Source organism: Galeopterus variegatus, unplaced genomic scaffold (genome assembly GCF_000696425.1).
Source record: "Galeopterus variegatus unplaced genomic scaffold, G_variegatus-3.0.2 Scaffold596, whole genome shotgun sequence".
NCBI lineage: Eukaryota > Metazoa > Chordata > Mammalia > Dermoptera > Cynocephalidae > Galeopterus > Galeopterus variegatus.
Genome location: NW_007726707.1, coordinates 2755 through 22896, shown reverse-complemented (window position 1 = coordinate 22896; position 20142 = coordinate 2755). Strand labels below are relative to the sequence as shown.

The window sequence follows — 20142 nt, the reverse complement described above, 5'->3', positions numbered from 1 at the left end:
CTCCCAAGCGGCGCACTGCTACAGTGCGCCGCTTGGGAGTGCGGTGGCGCTCCTGCCGAGGGTTCGGATCCCACATACAGACCGGTTCCCACTCACTGGCTGAGCGAGGTGCGGGCCCAACACCGAGGGTTGTGATCCCGTTGCCGGTCCTGGTCCGGTACAGGCGCGACACTGAGGGTTGCGATCTGTTGCCAGACATGAAAAAAGACAAAAAGAAAAAAAAAAAAAGAAAAAAAAGATATTCACATAAAACTCAAGAGCAAAACAAAACAAAACAAAACAAAACAAAAAACGAAAAACAAAAAACAAAAAACAAATAACCTGGTTAAAAAATGAGCAAAGAACCTGGATGGACATTTTCCCAAAGAAGACATGGCCAACAGGCATTTAAAAATATGCTCAACATCACAAATAATCAGGTAAATCAAGACCACAATGAGATATCACTTCAGACCTGTTAAAATGGCTGTTATCAAAAAGTCAAAAGTTAACAAACGTCAGTGAGGATGTGGAGAAAAGGGAACCCTTGTACAGTGTTGGTGGCATAGCCATTATGGAAAACAGTATAGACTTTTCTCAAAAAATTAAAAACAGAACTACCATATTGTCACTTCTCCTCCAGGATGATGGAGATGCAAAGGATTACTCAAAGCCCATTTCTTCTGAGCAGTGAGAAGCCCCGAAGGGGTTAATTTCCATGAACCCTCAAGACAGAGGCATTGCTGGGAAAATTAGCACTGAACTAGGGTCTTCTCTCAGTATTTATTCTCCAGGCCAGAAAGTTACAGAAAAAGAACATAGGTGGTTACAAAAAGAACAGTAAGATAATTGTCATGGCAACAGTCATTAGGTTTGGCTGCACCAAGGACATCTGCCCTTGGTTTGCTGTTCCCTTAGAGCCAGCGATTTTGCTGTGCTACAATTCTTTATCTAAAACAGAGACTTTAGCCTGGGGAAAGTTACCTGTCTTTTGCAAGCTTAACATTTCTATGTGTAATTTTAAAAAGTTAGGCTATACCTGAAACTACAGGGCCTTGGAAGCTAGGCCCTGTGAAATACATTTGCTTTATAAATGTTAGTATACTCCACACCATATGACTCAGCAATCCCTTTGCTATGTATATACTCAAAGGAAATGAAATCACCACCTCATAAAGATGTCTGTTTTGCCCATGTTCTTTGTGGCATTATTCATGATAGAAGATACAGAAACAACCTAAGTGTTGATGGATAAATAAATTGTATATATATATACACATACATATATGCATACACAATGGAATATTATTCAGCATAAAAAAGGAGGTATTGCCATTCACCATAACATGGATGAACCCGGAGGACTTTAGGCTACGTGAAATAAGCCAGACACAGAAAGAAGTATTTCTGCATGATCTCACTTATAGTGGAATCTACAAAAAAGTCAAACTCATAGTAACAAAGAGTAGAATGGTGTTACTAGGAGCTGGGACGTGGGAGAAAAGGGGAGATATTGGTCAAAGGGTGCAAACTTTTAGTCATAAGATGAATAAGTTTTGGAGACCTGAGGCATAGCCTGGTGACTCTCATTACTAATAAAGTATACTTGAAATTTGCTGAGAGAGTAGAAGTCAAGCGTTCTCACCACACGCAAAAAAGATAACTATGTGAGGTGATAAATATGTTAGTTACATTGATTGTGGTAATCACTTCATAATGTATGATATTATATGCTCGTATATGTATATCAAAACATCTGCTGTATACTTTAAATATATAAAATTTATATTTGTAAATAATACCTCATTAAAGCTGGGGAAGATAATATTCACAAACTGTATTTTTTATAAAAGCAACATCCATAATACGGATTTTTCCATATTCCCTATCCTCTTTGTCTGAATATATAAGAATTTTACATAACAATAATTACAGTAAATGAAATTTTATTGATTTTCACTTACTATTACCCAGTTATGTAGTCCTCATAATAATGATTGCATATGACAATTTACTAAGTTGTGTTTCCTCATTATTGTATATTTAGATCATTTCAATATTTAACATTGTAGTCACACAGTTTTTTTTAACAAAAAAAAAAAAAAAAAAAAAAAAAAGATAGGTTCCTGGGGTAGAAATGCTTATGAACAGAAGCTCAGCAGTGTAAGAATTTTACATCAGTTTGACTTTAATAGAGAGTTAATTTAGCAGTGAAAGATGAAGTTGCAAATGTAGGTTGGCGACCTGTATTAGTTTCCTAGGGCTGCCATAATGACATGCCATTAACTGCATAGCTGAAAACAACAGAGATGTATTGTCTCAGTTCTGAAGGCCAGAAGTTCGAGATCAAGTTGTTGGCAGGATTAGTTTCTTGTAAGGGAGAATCTGTTTCAGGCATCCCTCCTAGCTTCTGGTAGCCTCCAGGTGTTTCTTGGCTTATAAATTCTCTCTCAAATCCTCTGTCTTTACATAGCATTTTCCCTGTGTCTGTCTTCACATGGCCATCTTAAAAAAATAAATAAATAAAAATAAAAACATTGTGATGAAGTATAATGTCACCAACATTTAGAGTACCATAAACAGTTTTGTATACACTTGTTTATTTTGGTATTTTTGTTGCTGTTATTTATATCCTTTGCCCATTTATCAATTGAGCTATTCTTATTTTTTCTTTGACTCTTGAAATATCTAGTGAAATTGCTGGGTCATAGAATGTGTGTATACTTAACTTTATAAGAAACTGCCAAACAGTTTTCCAAAGTTGTTGTAGCATTTTGTACTCCCAACAGCAACATATGTATTTTTAGAGTTAATTCTTAAAGTCCTGATTTGTGAATTATTTTAGCAAATGGAAATAAGTTATAGATCTTTTTTGTAGGCTATTGATCATGCTTCTGAAAAATCTCATTGCTTAATATGTTAGCCTTTTATTTTAATGAAGAAAAAGAAGAGAACAATAAGAGCAAAGCAGGGTAGTTTGATCTAATGCTGCTATCTCCTATAAACTTTGTCCCAGAAAACTGCAGTCCAATTCTTGTCTGTATTTCTCTTCTAGTGGAGCTTTGGTACACGTGGAAGTATGACCTTTATAATTTGCTGAACTTTGATATAAGCAGCTATTAAACCATGATGTAATAATGGAGACTTTCTGGACCTTTGCAATATAACAAAAAAGACTTTTTTGTGGCCTAGTACTCACTGGGCAGTAGCAGAGTAGGGAAGCATTCTGGACTGGGAGTTGTGGTCCGAGCCACAAGTTATGTGACTTGGGATAAAATATTTGCTTCTCTGGGCATAAGAGCTTGAGGCTCTATCTTTGTAAAGGAACCGGCAGGACTAGAATTCTAAATTTTCTACCATCTCTAAAATTTTGTGACTTCAAATGCAGGCTAAAATTATTTTTAAACTAACTTAAAATATTTTCCCACCTAAGTAATACATAAGTATATTTTCCTTAAAAAAAAAAAAAAACCAAACAAAACCAATTACACTGTTCCAGATAGAGCTAAAGTCCCATTTGATCAAATTCAGGCCCCTATTCTCCTCTTCCTTTCTCTTCTCCCCAGAGTTAACCATTGTAATGAGTGTCATTTTGAGAAATATGTATACACAGGATTATACACCAATAGAAACTTGTAGTCTTGTTTGTGTACTTTTTTCCTACATAAATGTACAGGGAACTGTGTCAGTGGTCCCTAGACCACTCCCAGGTTTGATGGTTCACTAGGAGCACTTTTAGGACTCAGCATAGAGTCATATTCATGCCTATGATTTATTACAAAACGATATAAAGCAAAACGACCTAAGGAAAAAGTCACATGGGGAGAAGTATGGAGGAAACCAGGGCAAGTGTCCAAGAATTCTCTTCCAGTGGAGTCACACAGGATGCACTTAATTCTTCCAGCAACAAATTGTGACAACATATGAAATATTGTCTACCAGGAAAGCTCATTAGAGCTGCAGTACTCAAGGATTTTATTGGGAGCTGCTCACATAGGCACCCACTGCTTGGCATGTACCAAAATTTTAGACTCCCAGAAATTTCTTTGGCATAAACCACATTGTTTGTACACAGTTTAGACACAGTGCACCATTCTTATCAAATGAGTAAGAGTAATGGGAACACTCTTGAAATCCAATTTCCCAGATACTAGCCAAAGGCCAATCTTACAAGGAGGTCTTTCTAAGGATAGCAGTGCTAGACTGTTGTATTAACTCTTTCCTGCAAAATAACATAACTTCTGAAACTTGCTTTTTGCACTCAATGAAATGTTTTGAGATATAACTGTATGTGTTTATATGTTTCTCTTAATTTCTCTATAGTCCTTTCCTTGAAAAGAAAACATTAATGGGTATGGGTACTTTTATGTGCAAGGGCTTCTCTGGTACACTAGAAACGGAATTGCTGGGTCACAAGCATTTCAGATGTTGATGGATATTGCCATACCATCCCTTAAATAGTTTGTATCAATTTATGCTCCCACAACAAAGTATGAATGTTTATTTTGACATACCCTGTTTCACAAAGTGTTATGAAACTATTTTATTTTTATCAAATGAATGTGAAATGGCTTTTTGAATGCCCTGTTTAATGCCCTCCTTATCTGGAGGGACTAAAAGAAGGATCACTGGCATCAATATTAGAGATGTGAGTGACTCCAAATGCCCAGAGTTTGATTTTGTCTCTGACATGCATGATTCCTAGAGTCTAGCAACTAAGTTTCTTAAACGAGGTGAACAAAGCTACTCTCAATCAAATGAAAAGTTGTGATATCTCTTTGTACTGTACAACTTGTGGCATCTGTATTAGTCTGCTAAAGGTGCCATAACAAAACACCACAGATTGGATGGCTTAAACAACAGAAATGTATTTTCTCATAGTTCTGGAGGCTGAAAGTTCAAGATCAAGGTGTCAGCAAGTCTGGTTTCTTCTGTGGGCGCTCTCCTTGGTGTATAGACTGCTGCCTTCTTGCTGTGTCCTCACATGTCCTCTCCTCTGTGTGCACCCATCCCTGGTGTCTCTGTGTGTGTCCTAATCTCCTATTATAACGACATCAGTCATACCAGGTTATGGCCCACCCTAATGGCCTCATTTTAACTTCATCACCTCTTTAAGTCCTCATCTCTAAATACAGTCACATTCTGAGGTACTGGGGGTTAGGGTATCAACGTATGGATTTTGGCCTTCCAGTTCAGCCCATAATAGCATTACTCTTTCGATCTAAACTCTGACAGGTGACTCAGCACAGAGGTAACTTAGCACTGTCTTCAGGGCACATAAATGAAGAAAAGTGAATGATTCAAATTACTCAGAAATAAAAATCTTACACTGCTAGGGAGCTAGGAACTCAAACAGTGACAACTGTTCCATTTTTCTGGAAGCTTGCCCTATAAAGTGGCAGGGAACCTAGTTTTCATTCTTTTATTCAGTGAGTATGTATTGAATACCTAGGAGGTACCAGTCTCTAGAAATACAAAATCTAGAAAGAACTGCCTTCAAGGAGCAATTTCTCTAAAGAGAGGTTGGACATAGAGCCCTATGATAAGGCAAAAATTTTTAGGGTCTCAGTGGATGTGCAGCTAGTAGGATAGGTTGAAGTATTCTGCTTAGCAGGTGCTAAGCATCATTCACTCAAAAGTACACAGTAAGAATATCATTCCTTTCTCCTCCTCCATTGTCTCTGCATGAGATGGCAGCTTCCTTTGTCTACACAAGCAGATCTTTATGTTTAGACAGTGGAGGGGAAGCTGAGCTGACCAACTGTTCCCTATTTGGTCCTCATGATTACCCTGGTTTGGAGTTCTCTCATTTAGCTGACTGCTGCCACAACAGAGCTGACTCTCAGGGAGGGATGTAACTTCTCCTTTGAAATTCGCAGCCAAGGAGGAACGTACATCCTTTCTATGGTTCCCCTTACAGTAGATGAGATGATTAAAATATTCAAACACTAACTACTAAAGGAGAACTTGATGACACACAGGTTTTATCTAACTTGCCAGCAGGGCTCAAAGTCTTTGTACCATTTGTCATCCAGTCCAAAGATCCCCCATTTTCATTCTTGGGATTTTCTCTTTTCCATTTGAGGTGACTTTCAGAGAGAAAGAGCAGGCAGTAGGTGAGTTGACTGCCTCTCTCAAAGCCACAGTATAACTTTAAACCTTTCTTCAGATGATGGTGAAATATGGAAAGTAACCTTTGAATGTCAGAGCCTCATAATTCCCCTTGCTACAGGCTGGGTCAAAGGTACTTCCTTACACTGCTTCTCCTTCCTTCACATATTCCCAATTTTCACATACTACCATCAAATGGAATTTTCTGATTCAAGACTATTGCTCAGTGTGTGTTTAAAAGCAAATTTACCAGGATGTAGGACAGAAAGCCAAGAGAGCATGAAGTTCAATTTACTCTGGTTTAGTACCTTTCTAAGATCCACACAAAAAACAGAGCAAGATGTTTTTTGGCTAGCAGCACTTTATCTGCAGTCAAATGCTCTACCCCTGAGCTATACCCCCAAGCTAGCAGCACTTTAAAGGTGGGATTGCTTATAAAATTCCTAGAACAATCTTCTTAATGGATGTTCGATGCTTATTCTCAATAAATGTGACGATAAATTCATAGTCAATGATAACTACATTATAACTGAGCTTTTTCAGCTTCACTAATAAAAGGCAGCAGTAACTAATGAAAGTGTCTACACACACAGTGGGAGAGACCACGTTCTTGGGGGTAACTGGTTCAATTCAGGTTATCACTCTGTGGCCAATTATCACATTTACTGGGAGTCTAAGTACAGAGATGTGTGTCAGCAACTGTGGGCACATTACAGAAATAGTTATTACTATTTCATCCACACAACAGATATTCATTGTCTGCTATTCACATGTGGCAATCAATACCAGATGTTGAGAGTGATAGAGAAAATATAATCACTGCCTCAAGTTGGGTGGTCATGGGGAAGATTCTCAGACAAAGAAAGATAAGTAAGGATACAGAACTACAGAACAATCTCATGAAATTTTGCAAGGAATTAAATGTCTAACTGTCAAATGTTTGGCACTCAAAGTCAGGATTATATTGTTCATTATGGTCTTCACTAAGACCACAAAAAAAAAAATCATTTACACCTCATCCCCCCAAAGTCTTAACACCACCAAGGGTTGTGATTATCCTGTACAGCTAAATGTTCACATAATTCACCATTCAGCAATCTATGCATTAGTGTATAACCAAGAGAAAATTTTATACAAAAGACCTATATAAGAATGTTCATAGCAGCACACAGCAACAAACAGGAAACAACCCTAAAGACACTTTGATAGGAGAACAAATAAAACAAAATTTTAACTGGGAGGTCATTAGGTTGGAGCAGTTCCGGGTGTGCTTTAAATTCCTTCATAAGCAAAGTGAAACCCGATATAGGCAGTACAAGGAAACTACAGACTTTACCAATCATAAACCACCAACCAACCTCTAATGACGATATTTCCACTCTAACCAACCAAATATATTTTCTTTGTCTTTCTTCCGGGTCAGCCTATAAAAAAGCTCACTGTCCACGCTGCTGCAGCAGAGCTCTCTGGACCTTTTCTGGTTCTGAGTGTTACCTGACTCATGAATCCTTTTTTTCTCAGATAAACTCTGTTAAATTTATTTTGTCTTAAGTTCTTCTTTTAACAGTTCCATAATATTGAGTGTGTAAGTTATGTCCCAGAAAACTGCATACAGATGATACTCTATATAATGGCCATAAACAAGTAAAACTGAATAACACATTACTGAGGCATACATGTATATGTACAAGAGGATACTTTAAAAAGCTCATGGAAAGATTCATATTATCTTTTAATTCTATTTTTCCACAAACTTTTTGAAGTACCCTCATCTATGTGACTAAACTATATACAAGATTAAAACTATATAAGGAGAATGCTAAACACACAATTCAGGAGAGGCACGGGAACAGCTTGGGGAGGAACACAGGGAGACATAATATATTGGTAGTGTTCTAATTCTTGAGTAGGATGGTGAGTTCCAGTTTACTATGCACTTATATTAATTTTTAAAATGTAACTTCTATATAGGGTCAGGAGCAAAAAAGGTCACTGAAGTTTTCATGAACAATTTAGGATTAAGTTGAGACACAAAAATGGGTAGGATATGGTTTTAGTAATTAAGGTGCTTATAACCTAATGGGGGCAATGTAACAAACTCAGATGATAATTTTGTGTGATTCCCTATATACAAGACATTTAAAGACAACTCACTGTTCTAGACTTCATGTCCAATCACAATATTTTAAACCTATATCCAGCCGAATAGCTGAAGGCAAAGTCTTTTACAAAATCTGAAGATTAAAATATATATATATTTCTGGGAAATCCTGGAGAAATGCTTTAATATTGCATAGATGTCCTTCTTCTATGCAATCATGTCACCTGAACCTTTGATCTGGCCACACTATGAAAGGGGCCAGCTTATTTATCCTCAGTGGCAAGACTCTTGAGTGCCCACTCAGGAGAGTCTAGAGAGAGGAAATTCTTTCCCCTCATTCCAGGCCAAGGTTCAAGATAGGTTCCTCTTTATCTCTCGCCCCAGGGTCAGACCTCCATTTAGGAAGATTTGCAGTGGTATAATTTACTTCCTTCAGGGAATATTTTACTTCCACCAATATGCGTGGGAATTTATTCAATCCCAAACCATTTCAAAGATATCAGAATACTACTTTCAGATAGCAGTCCATTTCCCCAAATCTGAATTACTGAGTTTTAAATACTGAGCGAACAATGAAGAACACTCTCTGGAGAAACACTGGAACTCTTTTCTATTCCTTCTGTAATCTGCTGCTCCCCAGTCCCTGCAAGCAATTGCTCAAGGGAAATACACACAACTGTTGAAAACACAAATCACAGGCAAACAGCATTCTAAACTCGCAAATTTCACTCTCAAACAGAATTTTCAAAGACTTAGTTTACCCCACGTTCTCAGGAGTACAGTGAACAATCAAGGACCATGTGATTTGCTTAGTCTCCATCTTAGAAGTGACAAAGATTCTCTACTTGACCAAAAAAAATTTTTTTTTCCTTTTTGTTTTTTTTCGTGACCAGTAACAGGATCGCAACCCTTGGTGTCACGCCCGCACCGCGCTCAACCAGTGAGCGGACCGGTACTTGACCAAATTTTAATCAGGCTCCTGAACCTTCTCCTAGGCCCATCTGTGTGTGCACTTCCTTGTAAAAATCCTGTTTCAGCAAAGAACCCTGCTAAGTCAGTATAGCAAGAATCTCACACCTTCCATATTTGAACATGTTCCTCATCTTCCACTATCCACCAGGTGTTGTCTAGTCACCCTGGCGTTTCTTTAGCTAGAAACCTATTAGGTCAGTTTAGCCAGAATACCCCTTACCACTAATATTTCTTCTCAGTAATTTCCCATCCACTACCCCTCCCCGCCCCCGGCTATAAACTCCCACGTTCCCATACTGTATTCAGAGTTGAGCCCGATCTCTCCCCGCCACTGCAAAATCCTGTTGCACTGGTACCTGTATCACGACGGTCCTGAACAGAACCTGCCTCTCCATGCTTTAACAGGTGTCACTGAATAATTTTTTAAACACAAGGCAAAAGCTGTTTGAAAGTTTTCAAATAGCACTCCCCACCCCCCGCCAGCCTTCACCACCTCCTCCCAGAAACTTTGGGTTCAATCTGAGCCACAGGCACTTTTTTACGTAAGTGTGTTCAAACAGTTGTTTGAGGTAAGGGAGGAGGGAAGAGTATTCAGGGGACGTTCAAACGCCTCATCTTTCAAAAAAGACTTCCGGAACCCTTAGTTAGCCTTGATTTCCCAGCCTTTGCCCTTTACAGTTATAGATTTGTCCTGTCTCATAAACACTGCAGGGCTTCTTCGTAGAACCGGAAACTCCTTGATCAGACTGGCTGACTCAACGCTTGACGAAGCGGAGGCATCCAACAATGAATGAATGGAATTGCAGAGGGACAGCGGGAAAAGGGTTAGTTTTTTTTTTGCGATGCGACTAGGAGAACTACTGTGGTCAAAAAGCTACAACAACTTAAACCACCGAAAATTGGACCGATGCCTATTCGCAAGTGACTCTCCGATAGTCCCTAACAGCACACTACGCCCCGCCCACGGGCGAGAGAAGAGAAATACACGCTTTCAGGAGAACCGGGAGAGCTGGCCACGCCCCGCGCATGCGTACATCTGTTCGGCTCACACTTGCTACACCCAGTCCTCCAGTGAGAAAGCAGGGCTCCTTCGGCCGACGCAGGCCGGTCCCCGACAGCTCGGCGCGCCCCGTCGCCGCGCATGCGTCCTGGGGTGGCTCTCTCACGGTGAGGCGGCCGAAAGGACGGATTTTTTCTTCTTGGTCCCGCCCCTCTTCTTCCCCCACCTGCCACGTACTGGGCCTGAGTTCTCGCTAGGCTTGTTGGGTCAGCGCGATTGGCACTAGCCTGCGAGTGAGGTGCGGCGGCCGGGGAGGGCAACCGAACGGGCCGTGACCGCAGCCTCCCCTCCTAGGCCCAGTGTCCGGCGGCGGCTGCGGCGGCGGCCTTGCATCGGCCGGGTCAGCGGAGAGGCGGAAGGCTCGACAAGCCGGTACGTCCGCTGGAGGTGGGGGCTCGGCCTCTCGCTCTGAGAAGGCAGGGAGACTGGGAGGCTCTGGGCGAGTGGGGCCGGAGGGGTCGTGGGAAGGGGATAGAGGGGAGAGGGAGGCCGGGCGGGGCCTCGCGTGGGGGAGGGGAGGGCTCGCAGGGGGAGGAGAAGGGGGCGCCCGGCCACGGTGGCAGGGAGGCGGGCCGCTGGGCTCGGGGGGGGCGTTTGGGCCAGTGCGAGCCCTAGTGCCGGTTCCTCCTGGCTCCGAGGCGCTGGAATTCCGGAAAGAGGAGAGGGGCCTTGGGATGCCTGGGTTCGGCGGCGCTTAACGTCCGGAGCGACTTGTAAGGGTGAGAAGTGGGGAGAGTGGCGCTTATGGGAATAACTCGATTGGGGTCACTTAAGAGGAACGTTGTTCCTTGGCAATGTCAGTGCTTAATCAAGCGCCGTCTGGGGGCCCAACCCGGTTTTACAGTGATGATGATAGCTAACTTTGAGTTTGCTTTGCTGGGCACGGTACTAAGTATTTTAGGTGCACAGTCTCATTTAATCTTCACTAGGACCCATGCAAATTTAGATAATCCTGTTTTGTATATGAGAAAAGTGAGCCTTCGAGAAGCACCTAAAGTCACATAGCTGGTAGTGCGAATCCTTACCATCTTGCGACGCTGCCCGCCTCTGGTCAGGCAGGATTTGAGACACCTAGCATTCTTTGGAATAATCAAGGGTTGCCTTGGTTTAGAATTTCTTGAAGGAAACTCCTATTCTCAGGAGGTGCTTAAGCCACTGCCTCTGAATTGGAACAGGGCCTCAAGGCCTTATCTGAGGGTTAGTGGAGCCAGAGGTTTGGCCACTGAACCGAAATCCTGGTTCAGGAGGCAGGCTTTGTATGTGACCTTGGGCATGTCAGCTTATTCCTAGTGCTGAGAAAACTGTTCCTGTTGGAGGATTATACTAGTTAGTACCCAGTCATTTCTGGACTTGAGGGGGTGGGGCAAGGGCAAGGACAAGATGGGAGAAGAAATTACGGTAGGAATCTCAACAGCTGTTCTAAGAGCTAGCTGTTCATACCAGTCTCTACCTTGTTAGAGAAGAAAAGGACCAGAATTGTTCTGTTATATAAAGAAATGGGGGGGTAGGATTTCCCCAAAGGGAAAATTTTTTGCACATTTAGTTTTGTGATTCTTGTTTGTTTACCCTGAGGAGGTGACTGCACAAACTGGGGACAGCCTAGGAAAGGAGCACTGATTCCTGGCCACAGGGAGTTTACAATCAGTGGGAAACATCAGAAGTGAATTCACAGGCAAACATGGCAGATACAAAGTATATGTGACTCAAGTTTTTACATCTATTGGAACTGAGCAACAACACTCTCATAAAAAGGATGTGCTATCAATTACATTCGGTGTTGGGATTTTCTCTTAATTAGGAGTATATCTGATGTGGGTAGTCACTTCTAACTATATAAAGAAGGTATGGTGTGAAGATCTGACATGACTGACCTGATGCTGCAGTCCCTTTCTCTCCCAGCCCCTTGATCAGAATTTTATTATTCCTCATTTATCTTTTGTGTAGGGTACAAAAACAATTATTTAAATAGCTACTGTATTTCGGGCACTATTCGAGATGTTACCAGGACTAGATAATACCATCTTACGGAAGCTAAGCACTGGTCCCTATCTACATTGTTGGTGGTTTACACCTACCATAGGGAGAAGGTAACAGATACATTGATTTATTGAAAGGTCTTTATTACTCCCAGGCTGCCATTGCAAACAAGATGGAATATTTACCATCTTGTTAAAGTAGTTATACTTAAGAGCTTGTCGCATAGTAGGTATTCAGTAAATTTTTCCAGAATGCAAAGGGCAGGTGTGGCGAACAGGTGAAAAACTGGTTGTATGGAGATTTCAGTTAATTACAGTCTTCATAAGAAATCTATTGTGAAAATTGGCAGATAAAAAACTAACTGTATTCTTCTTTTGCATTAAGACAAGCGTGGCATCCAGATCATGGAACACAGTCTGCTCTGTTTTGCACTGACCTTAGAGCGTTATAATTAGTACATAATGCCCCATTTTATTAAAGATTTATTAATAAAATGGAATCTGTTCAGAAGATGGTGAGGGGGTCTAAAGGCATTCACTTTAAGGAATAGTTAGATGTAAGGACCTGGGGCATTTATATGAAATATATTAGGGCATTTATATGTAATATTCATGAAATGAATTAGGATTCATGAAGACTTTTTTCAAGGTTGATGTGTTAGAGGGCAGGTGAGTGCTTTCACGCACGCAAAAAAGAGATTAATTGCAGAGAAGTGTGATGATGTTAATGAAATAACAAATGTAACAGGAGAAAATGGAAAGTTGCCAGTAGTAAAGCATGAGGTTGAAACCAGAATATGGCCAGTCGGAGGTCGTAGGACATCTTAAACAGTCTTGATCATTTGCTTGGGGCAGGAGAAGGAAAAGAATCAAAGCTATGGAAATGCTCTGATTATAAATAACGTTCAGGAACATCTTAGCCTTGAGAAGAGATATTAGCCCACATTGGATTGTGAGTATATTCTCCATTATTATACAGTAACCATTTAAATTACAAGACCTTAGACATTATTTTGAATTTAAGATTATGAAGTCATTATGGGATAATCATACTGAGTAACTTAGATTAACATATTGAATAAAATAAGATTAAAGTAAAACCCAAGAAGGGAAAATTCTATAGCAGATTAGTGTTTAATGCCTAGTTCTCTCATACTGTCTTATTTCTGTATGCAGTGTAATCGTACACACCCACTCAGGTGGGAGGAGTTATGGAATGTGTAGCACAGTAGTGGACAGTCTTGTTAGAAGGCTCAGGAAGATATTACTCATTTGTCCTTTCTCCTCAAGTTCCTGAAATAGACAGTAAATGACAGAAAATACTCATGAGATCTTTCTTATTTTAGAAAAATTTGAGGCTTTATTTTAGTGTTCACACATGCTTTTCTCTTTAGGGTTAGCATTTAGAATTATAGGCCAATAGAGTTTTGAAGCCAGTATTTATTTCTCACTTCATTTAACAACTGTTACATGACTACCTTGTGTTAGGCACTCTTCTAGGTTCTAGGCATATAGCAAACAAAACTGTTGACTACCTACCTTGTAGTGGAAAAGACAATAAAATGTTAGTACATTTTAAGTGTCTGGTAGTGTTAAGTGCTTTGAAGAAAAATAAAGTAGGGTAAGAAGATAGTGACGGGGAGCCATTCTAAATTAGGTGGTTAGGGAAGATCTCTGAGAAATTGACATTTGAGCAAGGATCTGAATCATGAGGGGTGTGAGAGGGTTCAAGACAAAGGGAGTAGCAAGTGCAAAGCTTTGAGTTGAAAGGGAGAACTTAAAGTATGGTTGTAGCAGAGTGAGGGAGGGAGAGGTAGGAAATGAGTGTAAATATTTGGCCAGGGACCAGAGGGCCAGATCATGACCTAGGTGTTGCTTTTCAAGATGGGAATCCATTGGAATGTTTCGAGCAGAATGACATTAGATTTCATTTAACAGGATAACTGATGTGTTGAGAATAGATTAAAAGTGGGCGGGGCCGGCCCGGTGGCACACTGGAGAGTGTGCCGCCTGGGAGCGTGGTGGCGCTCCCGCCGAGGGTTCGGATCCCATGTGGAGACCGGTTCCTGCTCACTGGTTGAGCGCGGTGCGGGCGCAACAACGAGGGTTGCGATCCCCTTGCCGGTCCCTGGTGCGGGCGCGACACCGAGGGTTGCGATCCCCTTGCCGGTCCCCGGTGCGGGCGCGACACCGAGGGTTGCGATCCCGTTACCGGTCAGTAAAGATAAAAAGGANACTGGTTGAGCGCGGTGCGGGCGCGACACCGAGGGTTGCGATCCCGTTACCGGTCAGTAAAGAAGATAAAAAGGGCAGCGGTCAGTAAAGAAGATAAAAAGAAAAAAAAAAAAAGTGGGCAAAGGTAAAAAGCAGGCAGACTAAAGGTAATAGTGGCTTGGATCAAGTTGATAGCAGTGAAGGTACTGAGGTGGTTGGATTCTGGAGATATTTCAAAAGTAGTGGCAACCAGATTTGTTTGCAGTTTGGATATCAGGTGAGAGAAAAAGAGAGGAACCAAGATTTTTTTGTTTTGAACAACTGGAAAGAGGGAGTTGTTACTGAGCTGGGGAAGACTATAGGAGAGGCAGGTTTTGGGTGCAACGTCAGGAATTTGTTTTCAGACATGTATCTTAGTTTGTTTTCTATCTCTTAGACTACCTGAAACTGGATAATTTGTGAAGAGACACGATTTAATTTTTACAGTTTTGGAGACTGGGAAGTCCAAGGTCCATGGGGCGCATCTGGTGAAGGCCTTCTTTCTGGTGGGCACAAGGGCTTCTGCAGATCTCAAGGCAGTGCAGGACATCACATGGCAGGAGGGCAAGAATGTGCTCACATGCTCTCTTCCTCTCCTTATAAAGTCATCAGTCTACTCCCACGATAACCAATTAATCTCTTAATCCATTCAAGAGTGCATGCCCTCATTATCCAATTATCTCTTAAAGGTCCCACCTTTCAAATACCATATTGGGGATTAAGCTTCAACATGAGATTTGGAGGGGACAGACATTCACACCACAGTAAAAATGTTAAGTTAATGGTAATGTCAGATAAGCAGTTAAATATGTAGATAATAAAAATAATCATAGACATAAAATAATAATAATACTTATTTTATTAAGCACATGATAAAATAAAGTTGCCTCCAGATCATTTTAACGTGAATATGGTAACATTGGGACAGTCAATCTCTGTTGAAGGACAGAATTTCTTAGATCTAATAGTAGCTCTGCTTTCACCTTTTAAGATATGTTTTGTTGTTGTGTAATCATAAAAATCATTTTTATCAGTCTTTCTCTAGGGTTGTATATCTAGAACATCCTGGAGTCCACCATGAATGGACAGTTGGACCTAAGTGGAAAGCTAATCATCAAAGCTCAACTTGGGGAAGATATTCGGCGAATTCCCATTCATAATGAAGATATTACTTATGATGAATTAGTGCTAATGATGCAACGAGTTTTCAGAGGAAAACTTCTGAGTAATGATGAAGTTACAATAAAGTATAAAGATGAAGGTAAGAATGTTGTTAAAGCTGGTTTTTAGAAGTCTGGGTATTGTATGTGTTATTTTGCCTGTTTTTTATTGGACTCTTTTTTGCCCCCCTTCATGGTAGTTGAGTGCCCACTTTCTTTTATTTAAGTGGGATGTTTGTGTAGTTAGTGCAATTCTTTTATAAGTTAAAATAGTAAGATTTTTTTTATTAAAAGTGAGTTTTAAATGTTAGAACACTTCCACATATATTTTTACAAGGTTTTTTTTCTCCTTCCCATATAATTCTGGATTCCTTTTTGCTTTTCCGAATTTTCACTTATGTTTCCCAAAGTGAAAGGAATATCAGTGTGTTTGGAATGAAAAAGAATTTCATGGTCAACGTAGTATGGGAAAACTGTTTTAAACAAAAAAAATGTGTTTCTTTCTTGCAGGAATTTTCAGAGCATTTAATATGCTGATGTACATGGTTAGTTTATAATATGTAGTATTCCTGGCTCATTTGACCACAAAACTGTTTTTGTGGAGATGGGTTTTGCATGACAAATGTTTCCCAAGTACAATGGAATTATGCTGTTAGACTGTATTTCCTGTTCTTTAACCTGCTGCCTTTGTTGACATCTCTACTGAAATTTGTTTTTTAGGAAGTTACCAGTGTGTTTTTACTATTGAACTTACTTGCAGTCTATTGCATCTTGATTTCAGTATTTGGCACTGCTACCCACACCATCCTTTTTGAAGTACTCTTATCCCTTAGCATCTCTGATACTGTGCTTCTCCCGGTTTTCTATTGTTAATAGAAAATATTGTTATTGCTAATAGTTTCTTCTCTGTCTCTGTGAATGTTCGCTTAAAGTAATGCCAGCTGCTGTAATAGAAATCTTAAAATCTCAGTGGTTTAACACTCAGAAATTATTCAGTGATCAAAGATGACAGAAGCTCTGATTTCTTTAACATATAGCTTAGAAGCTCACCAGGAGCATTAACATCCAGTAGGCAGATGGGCAAAGACAGTATGAGGGATCACACGGGAGATTTTACTTGCTAGGCCTTGAAGTGGTGTGTATCATTTCTGCACACATCACATTGGCCAGAACCCAGTCATTTGGCTTTGCTGAGATGCAGATAGGCTGGAAAATGTGATCCTTGACTAGGCAGCCACTTTGTATAACTTACTCTGTGGAAAGGAAATATAAATCACTGGTGACCAGCTAAGCTGGCCGTCTAGCTACAGGTGTAATTCTCCTTTCTTTTTGTGGTGTATGACTTAAGAGCACCCAAAACTGATTTTTGGGAGTCACTATGTTAAGGAACAGTAAAGGAGAGCAAATTTCTTCCTGTTTTCTTCCTTAGTAATCTCATCTACTTACAATACATTGACTTTCACCTCTGTGACTTCCAAATGTGTGCCTTAATTTGATCGGTTTGTTCTGTTCCCCCCCCCCAGGTTTTTTTTTTTTTGGCTGATGGCCAATGTGGGGATCAGAACTCATGTCCTTGGTGTTATAAGGCTGTGCTCTAATCAGCTCAGCTAACTCACAACCCAGTTTGTTCTCTTTCTTGACTTTACAACTCAGATTTTTCACTGTCTTCTTTTAACCTGAGATATTTTGCTCTTAACCTCAAACTTAGCATATCTTAAACTGACCTAAATGGCTGGCTTTCTCTTAACTACCTTATTTTTGTTTAGGGTAAGGGTCAGCAAACTTTTTTCTGTAAAGAATCAGATGATAAATACTCTAGCTTTGTAAGTCACATAAGGCCTCTGTCTCATCATCATCATCTTTTTTTATAACCTTTTAAAAACATAAAAATCATTCTTTGTTCACAGTCCTATAAAAATAGGGATTTGTCCATTGGTTGCAGTTTGTGGACCCCTAGCTTGGGGTATCCTCATTGTTGAAATTTTGTCCTCTACATCTAGTTACCACATTATGTTTCTTTTTCATGCTGTTTTTAAAAGTGTTTTGGATTGTTCAGATTTGAGTTCTAAACACTGTGGGCACTAGAATGGAGGGATAGCTCAGGTAAAATTCTTGCTATCAGAAGTTTTGTTTCTGTTATGGGATTCTGAAAAGAAAAAAGACAGTTATAGGAAGTTTCCTTCTTTTACATATATACTATATTTTTTAAAAAATGTGTTAATGAGTAGAATCCCTGGAAGTTGAGCATTAGACATGTATGTTACAAGAAATGGGTCTGGTTATAAAGAGCTAAAAATGATTATAAAATCCTTAGTATGGCTTTTATTGCCATCTTTGTCCCAAATAATTCTGCCTAATCACTGTTAAAATTGGTGCAGCAGAGCACTCCTGGAGCAGCCTCTTGGCTTCCCCAGGACAAAACTCCTGTGCACCTACCTGTGTCTTTGAAGACACCCTGCAGAGGTCCCTGACCAACTCTTTGTCTGTGACTGCTCTTCTCTTCTTGTTTTCTTTAGAGAATATTTTTTTTCCCAGCCCTTTGAAAGCTTTTGAAACATGCAGCTCATATGCTAGTTATAGTATTCTTCATCCCTGAGATCTAGGGGATTTCACCACCTTAAATATGCACTATTTTGTGTATATTAATTTTTTTTCTGGGGAGATTGATAGTCTTCATTTTAGTATCAAAATGGTAAGTGACCTGAAAGGCTCCACTTTCTATCCATTCATTAAAGCAATTCTGCCAGACAGTCTTTTAGCAACCCTTTGAGTTATTGTTATATATAGCTTTCTCTCCATTTGTGTCAACAGAGTTTTACTGTATTTTGAGTTAAGATTTGAACCTCGGGAACCTTTATTTCTTTAACTTTTGATAAATACATTTAAATTTTTGGGGATGGAAAGATTTCAGTCTAAACCAATAATCTGTTTTATTGCTGCCATGATTCTCCTGGTGACTAGTAAAAGTTAATGCACTTTATACTTTAACCTTAGCTATGTTTTCTCATGGGGATATGATAAATACTTGGGCATAAGAATAATAAACTAAGTTGATTTAGTATTTTATTGAACAAATACATCTTTCATAGATGATCCTTAAATGTTTGTTTAAGGTTTTTATGGGAGATTCTAATTATGCTCTGCAATCTACACTTTGGGTTTCAATTTTACATGTCTCCTATTTTACTACTGATACAAATCTAAAACTTTTTTTTTAATTCCAGATGGAGATCTTATAACAATTTTTGATAGCTCTGACCTTTCCTTTGCAATTCAGTGTAGTAGGATTCTGAAACTGACATTGTTTGGTGAGTGGTAAGCTTTCTAATAAATTTACTATTTTATTCGTTATATTTTATTAAGGACTAATTGGTGTTTTTCCTTTTATAGACTCAGGATTAAGTGATAATGTATTGAAGAGGTGCTTAAATTAATTTGCATTCAGGGGATGGTTTTAAATTACTTGAAGCTTCTGGCTATGTATGTTTTAAGAAAACAATGGAAATTTAATTCTGTAAGAACAGAATGTGTTTATTTTCTTTTTGAAATCAGATATAACTTAGATATCTTTAATAGAGTATTATGGCTTTAATTTAGCCGTATCAGAATTTTTGAATTGTTAGGCTGTTTGTTTTTTTATTTCATTTTATTTTATCAATATATAGTGTAGTTGATTTTTGTGTCACTTTATTGATTTCTCCCACCCCCTCCCTCTCCCCCTCCCACCCATCAATATCATATCTGTTCACTTGTCTTAACAAGTTCAAGGAACTGTGATTGTTGTGTCTTCTTCCCCACCTCCCCATTTGTTTGTGTATTTATTTATTTATTTTTAGCTCCCATAAATAAGTGAGAACATGTGATATTTCTCTTTCAGTGCCTGACTTGTTTCACTTAATATAACTTTTTTCTAAGTCCATCCACATTGCTGCTTATGATAGTATTTCATTCTTCTTTATAGCAGAGTAGAATTCCATTGTGTAGATATACCACATTTTCTGTATCCACTCATCTGTTGATGGACATTTAGGCTGGTTCCAACTCTCGGCTTTTGTAAATAGTGCTGCAGTAAACATTGGAGTACAGGTATCCCTTTGACATGATGATTTCCATTCCTCTGGATATATTCCCAGCAGTGGAATAGCTGGGTCATATGGTAGATCTATCTATAGTTGTTTGAAGAACCTCCAAACCATTTTCCATAAAGGCTGCACCATTTTGCAGTCCTACCAACAGTATAGGAGGCTTCCTTTTTCTCCACAACCTTGCCAGCATTTATCATTCTCAGTCTTTTGGATATTAACCATCCTAACTGGAGTGAGATCGTATCTCAGTGTGGTTTTTATTTGCATTTCCCAAATGCTGAGTGATGTTGAGCATTTTTTCATGTGTCTGTTGGCCATTTGTATATCTTCCCTTGAGAAATGCCAGTTCAGCTCCTTTGTCCTTTTTTTAATTGAGTTACTTGTTTTTTTGCTGTAAAGTTGTTTGAGTTCCTTGTATATTCTGGATATTAATCCTTTGTCAGAT

At 39.5% G+C, this 20142-nt stretch overlaps 1 protein-coding gene across 1 annotated transcript; it reads left to right on the top strand.

Moving 5' to 3' along the window:
• The first annotated feature begins 10448 nt into the window (after window positions 1-10448).
• On the top strand, window positions 10449-18946 carry TFG (TRK-fused gene). The gene is made up of 3 exons (XM_008570344.1): window positions 10449-10595; window positions 15487-15713; window positions 18837-18946. Exons 2-3 carry the CDS (start codon window positions 15530-15532, stop codon window positions 18929-18931), a joined length of 279 nt encoding a protein of 92 aa, XP_008568566.1. The 5' UTR covers window positions 10449-10595; window positions 15487-15529; the 3' UTR covers window positions 18932-18946.
• The last annotated feature ends 1196 nt before the right edge of the window (window positions 18947-20142 follow it).

Excerpts from the sequence above, each read along its gene's own strand:
- TFG (XM_008570344.1), top strand. The coding sequence starts at position 15,530 with ATGAATGGACAGTTGGACCTAAGTGGAAAGCTAATCATCAAAGCTCAA. Across the intron at positions 15,714-18,836 it reads AATAAAGTATAAAGATGAAG|ATGGAGATCTTATAACAATT; the intron begins GTAAGAATGTTG and ends TTTTAATTCCAG.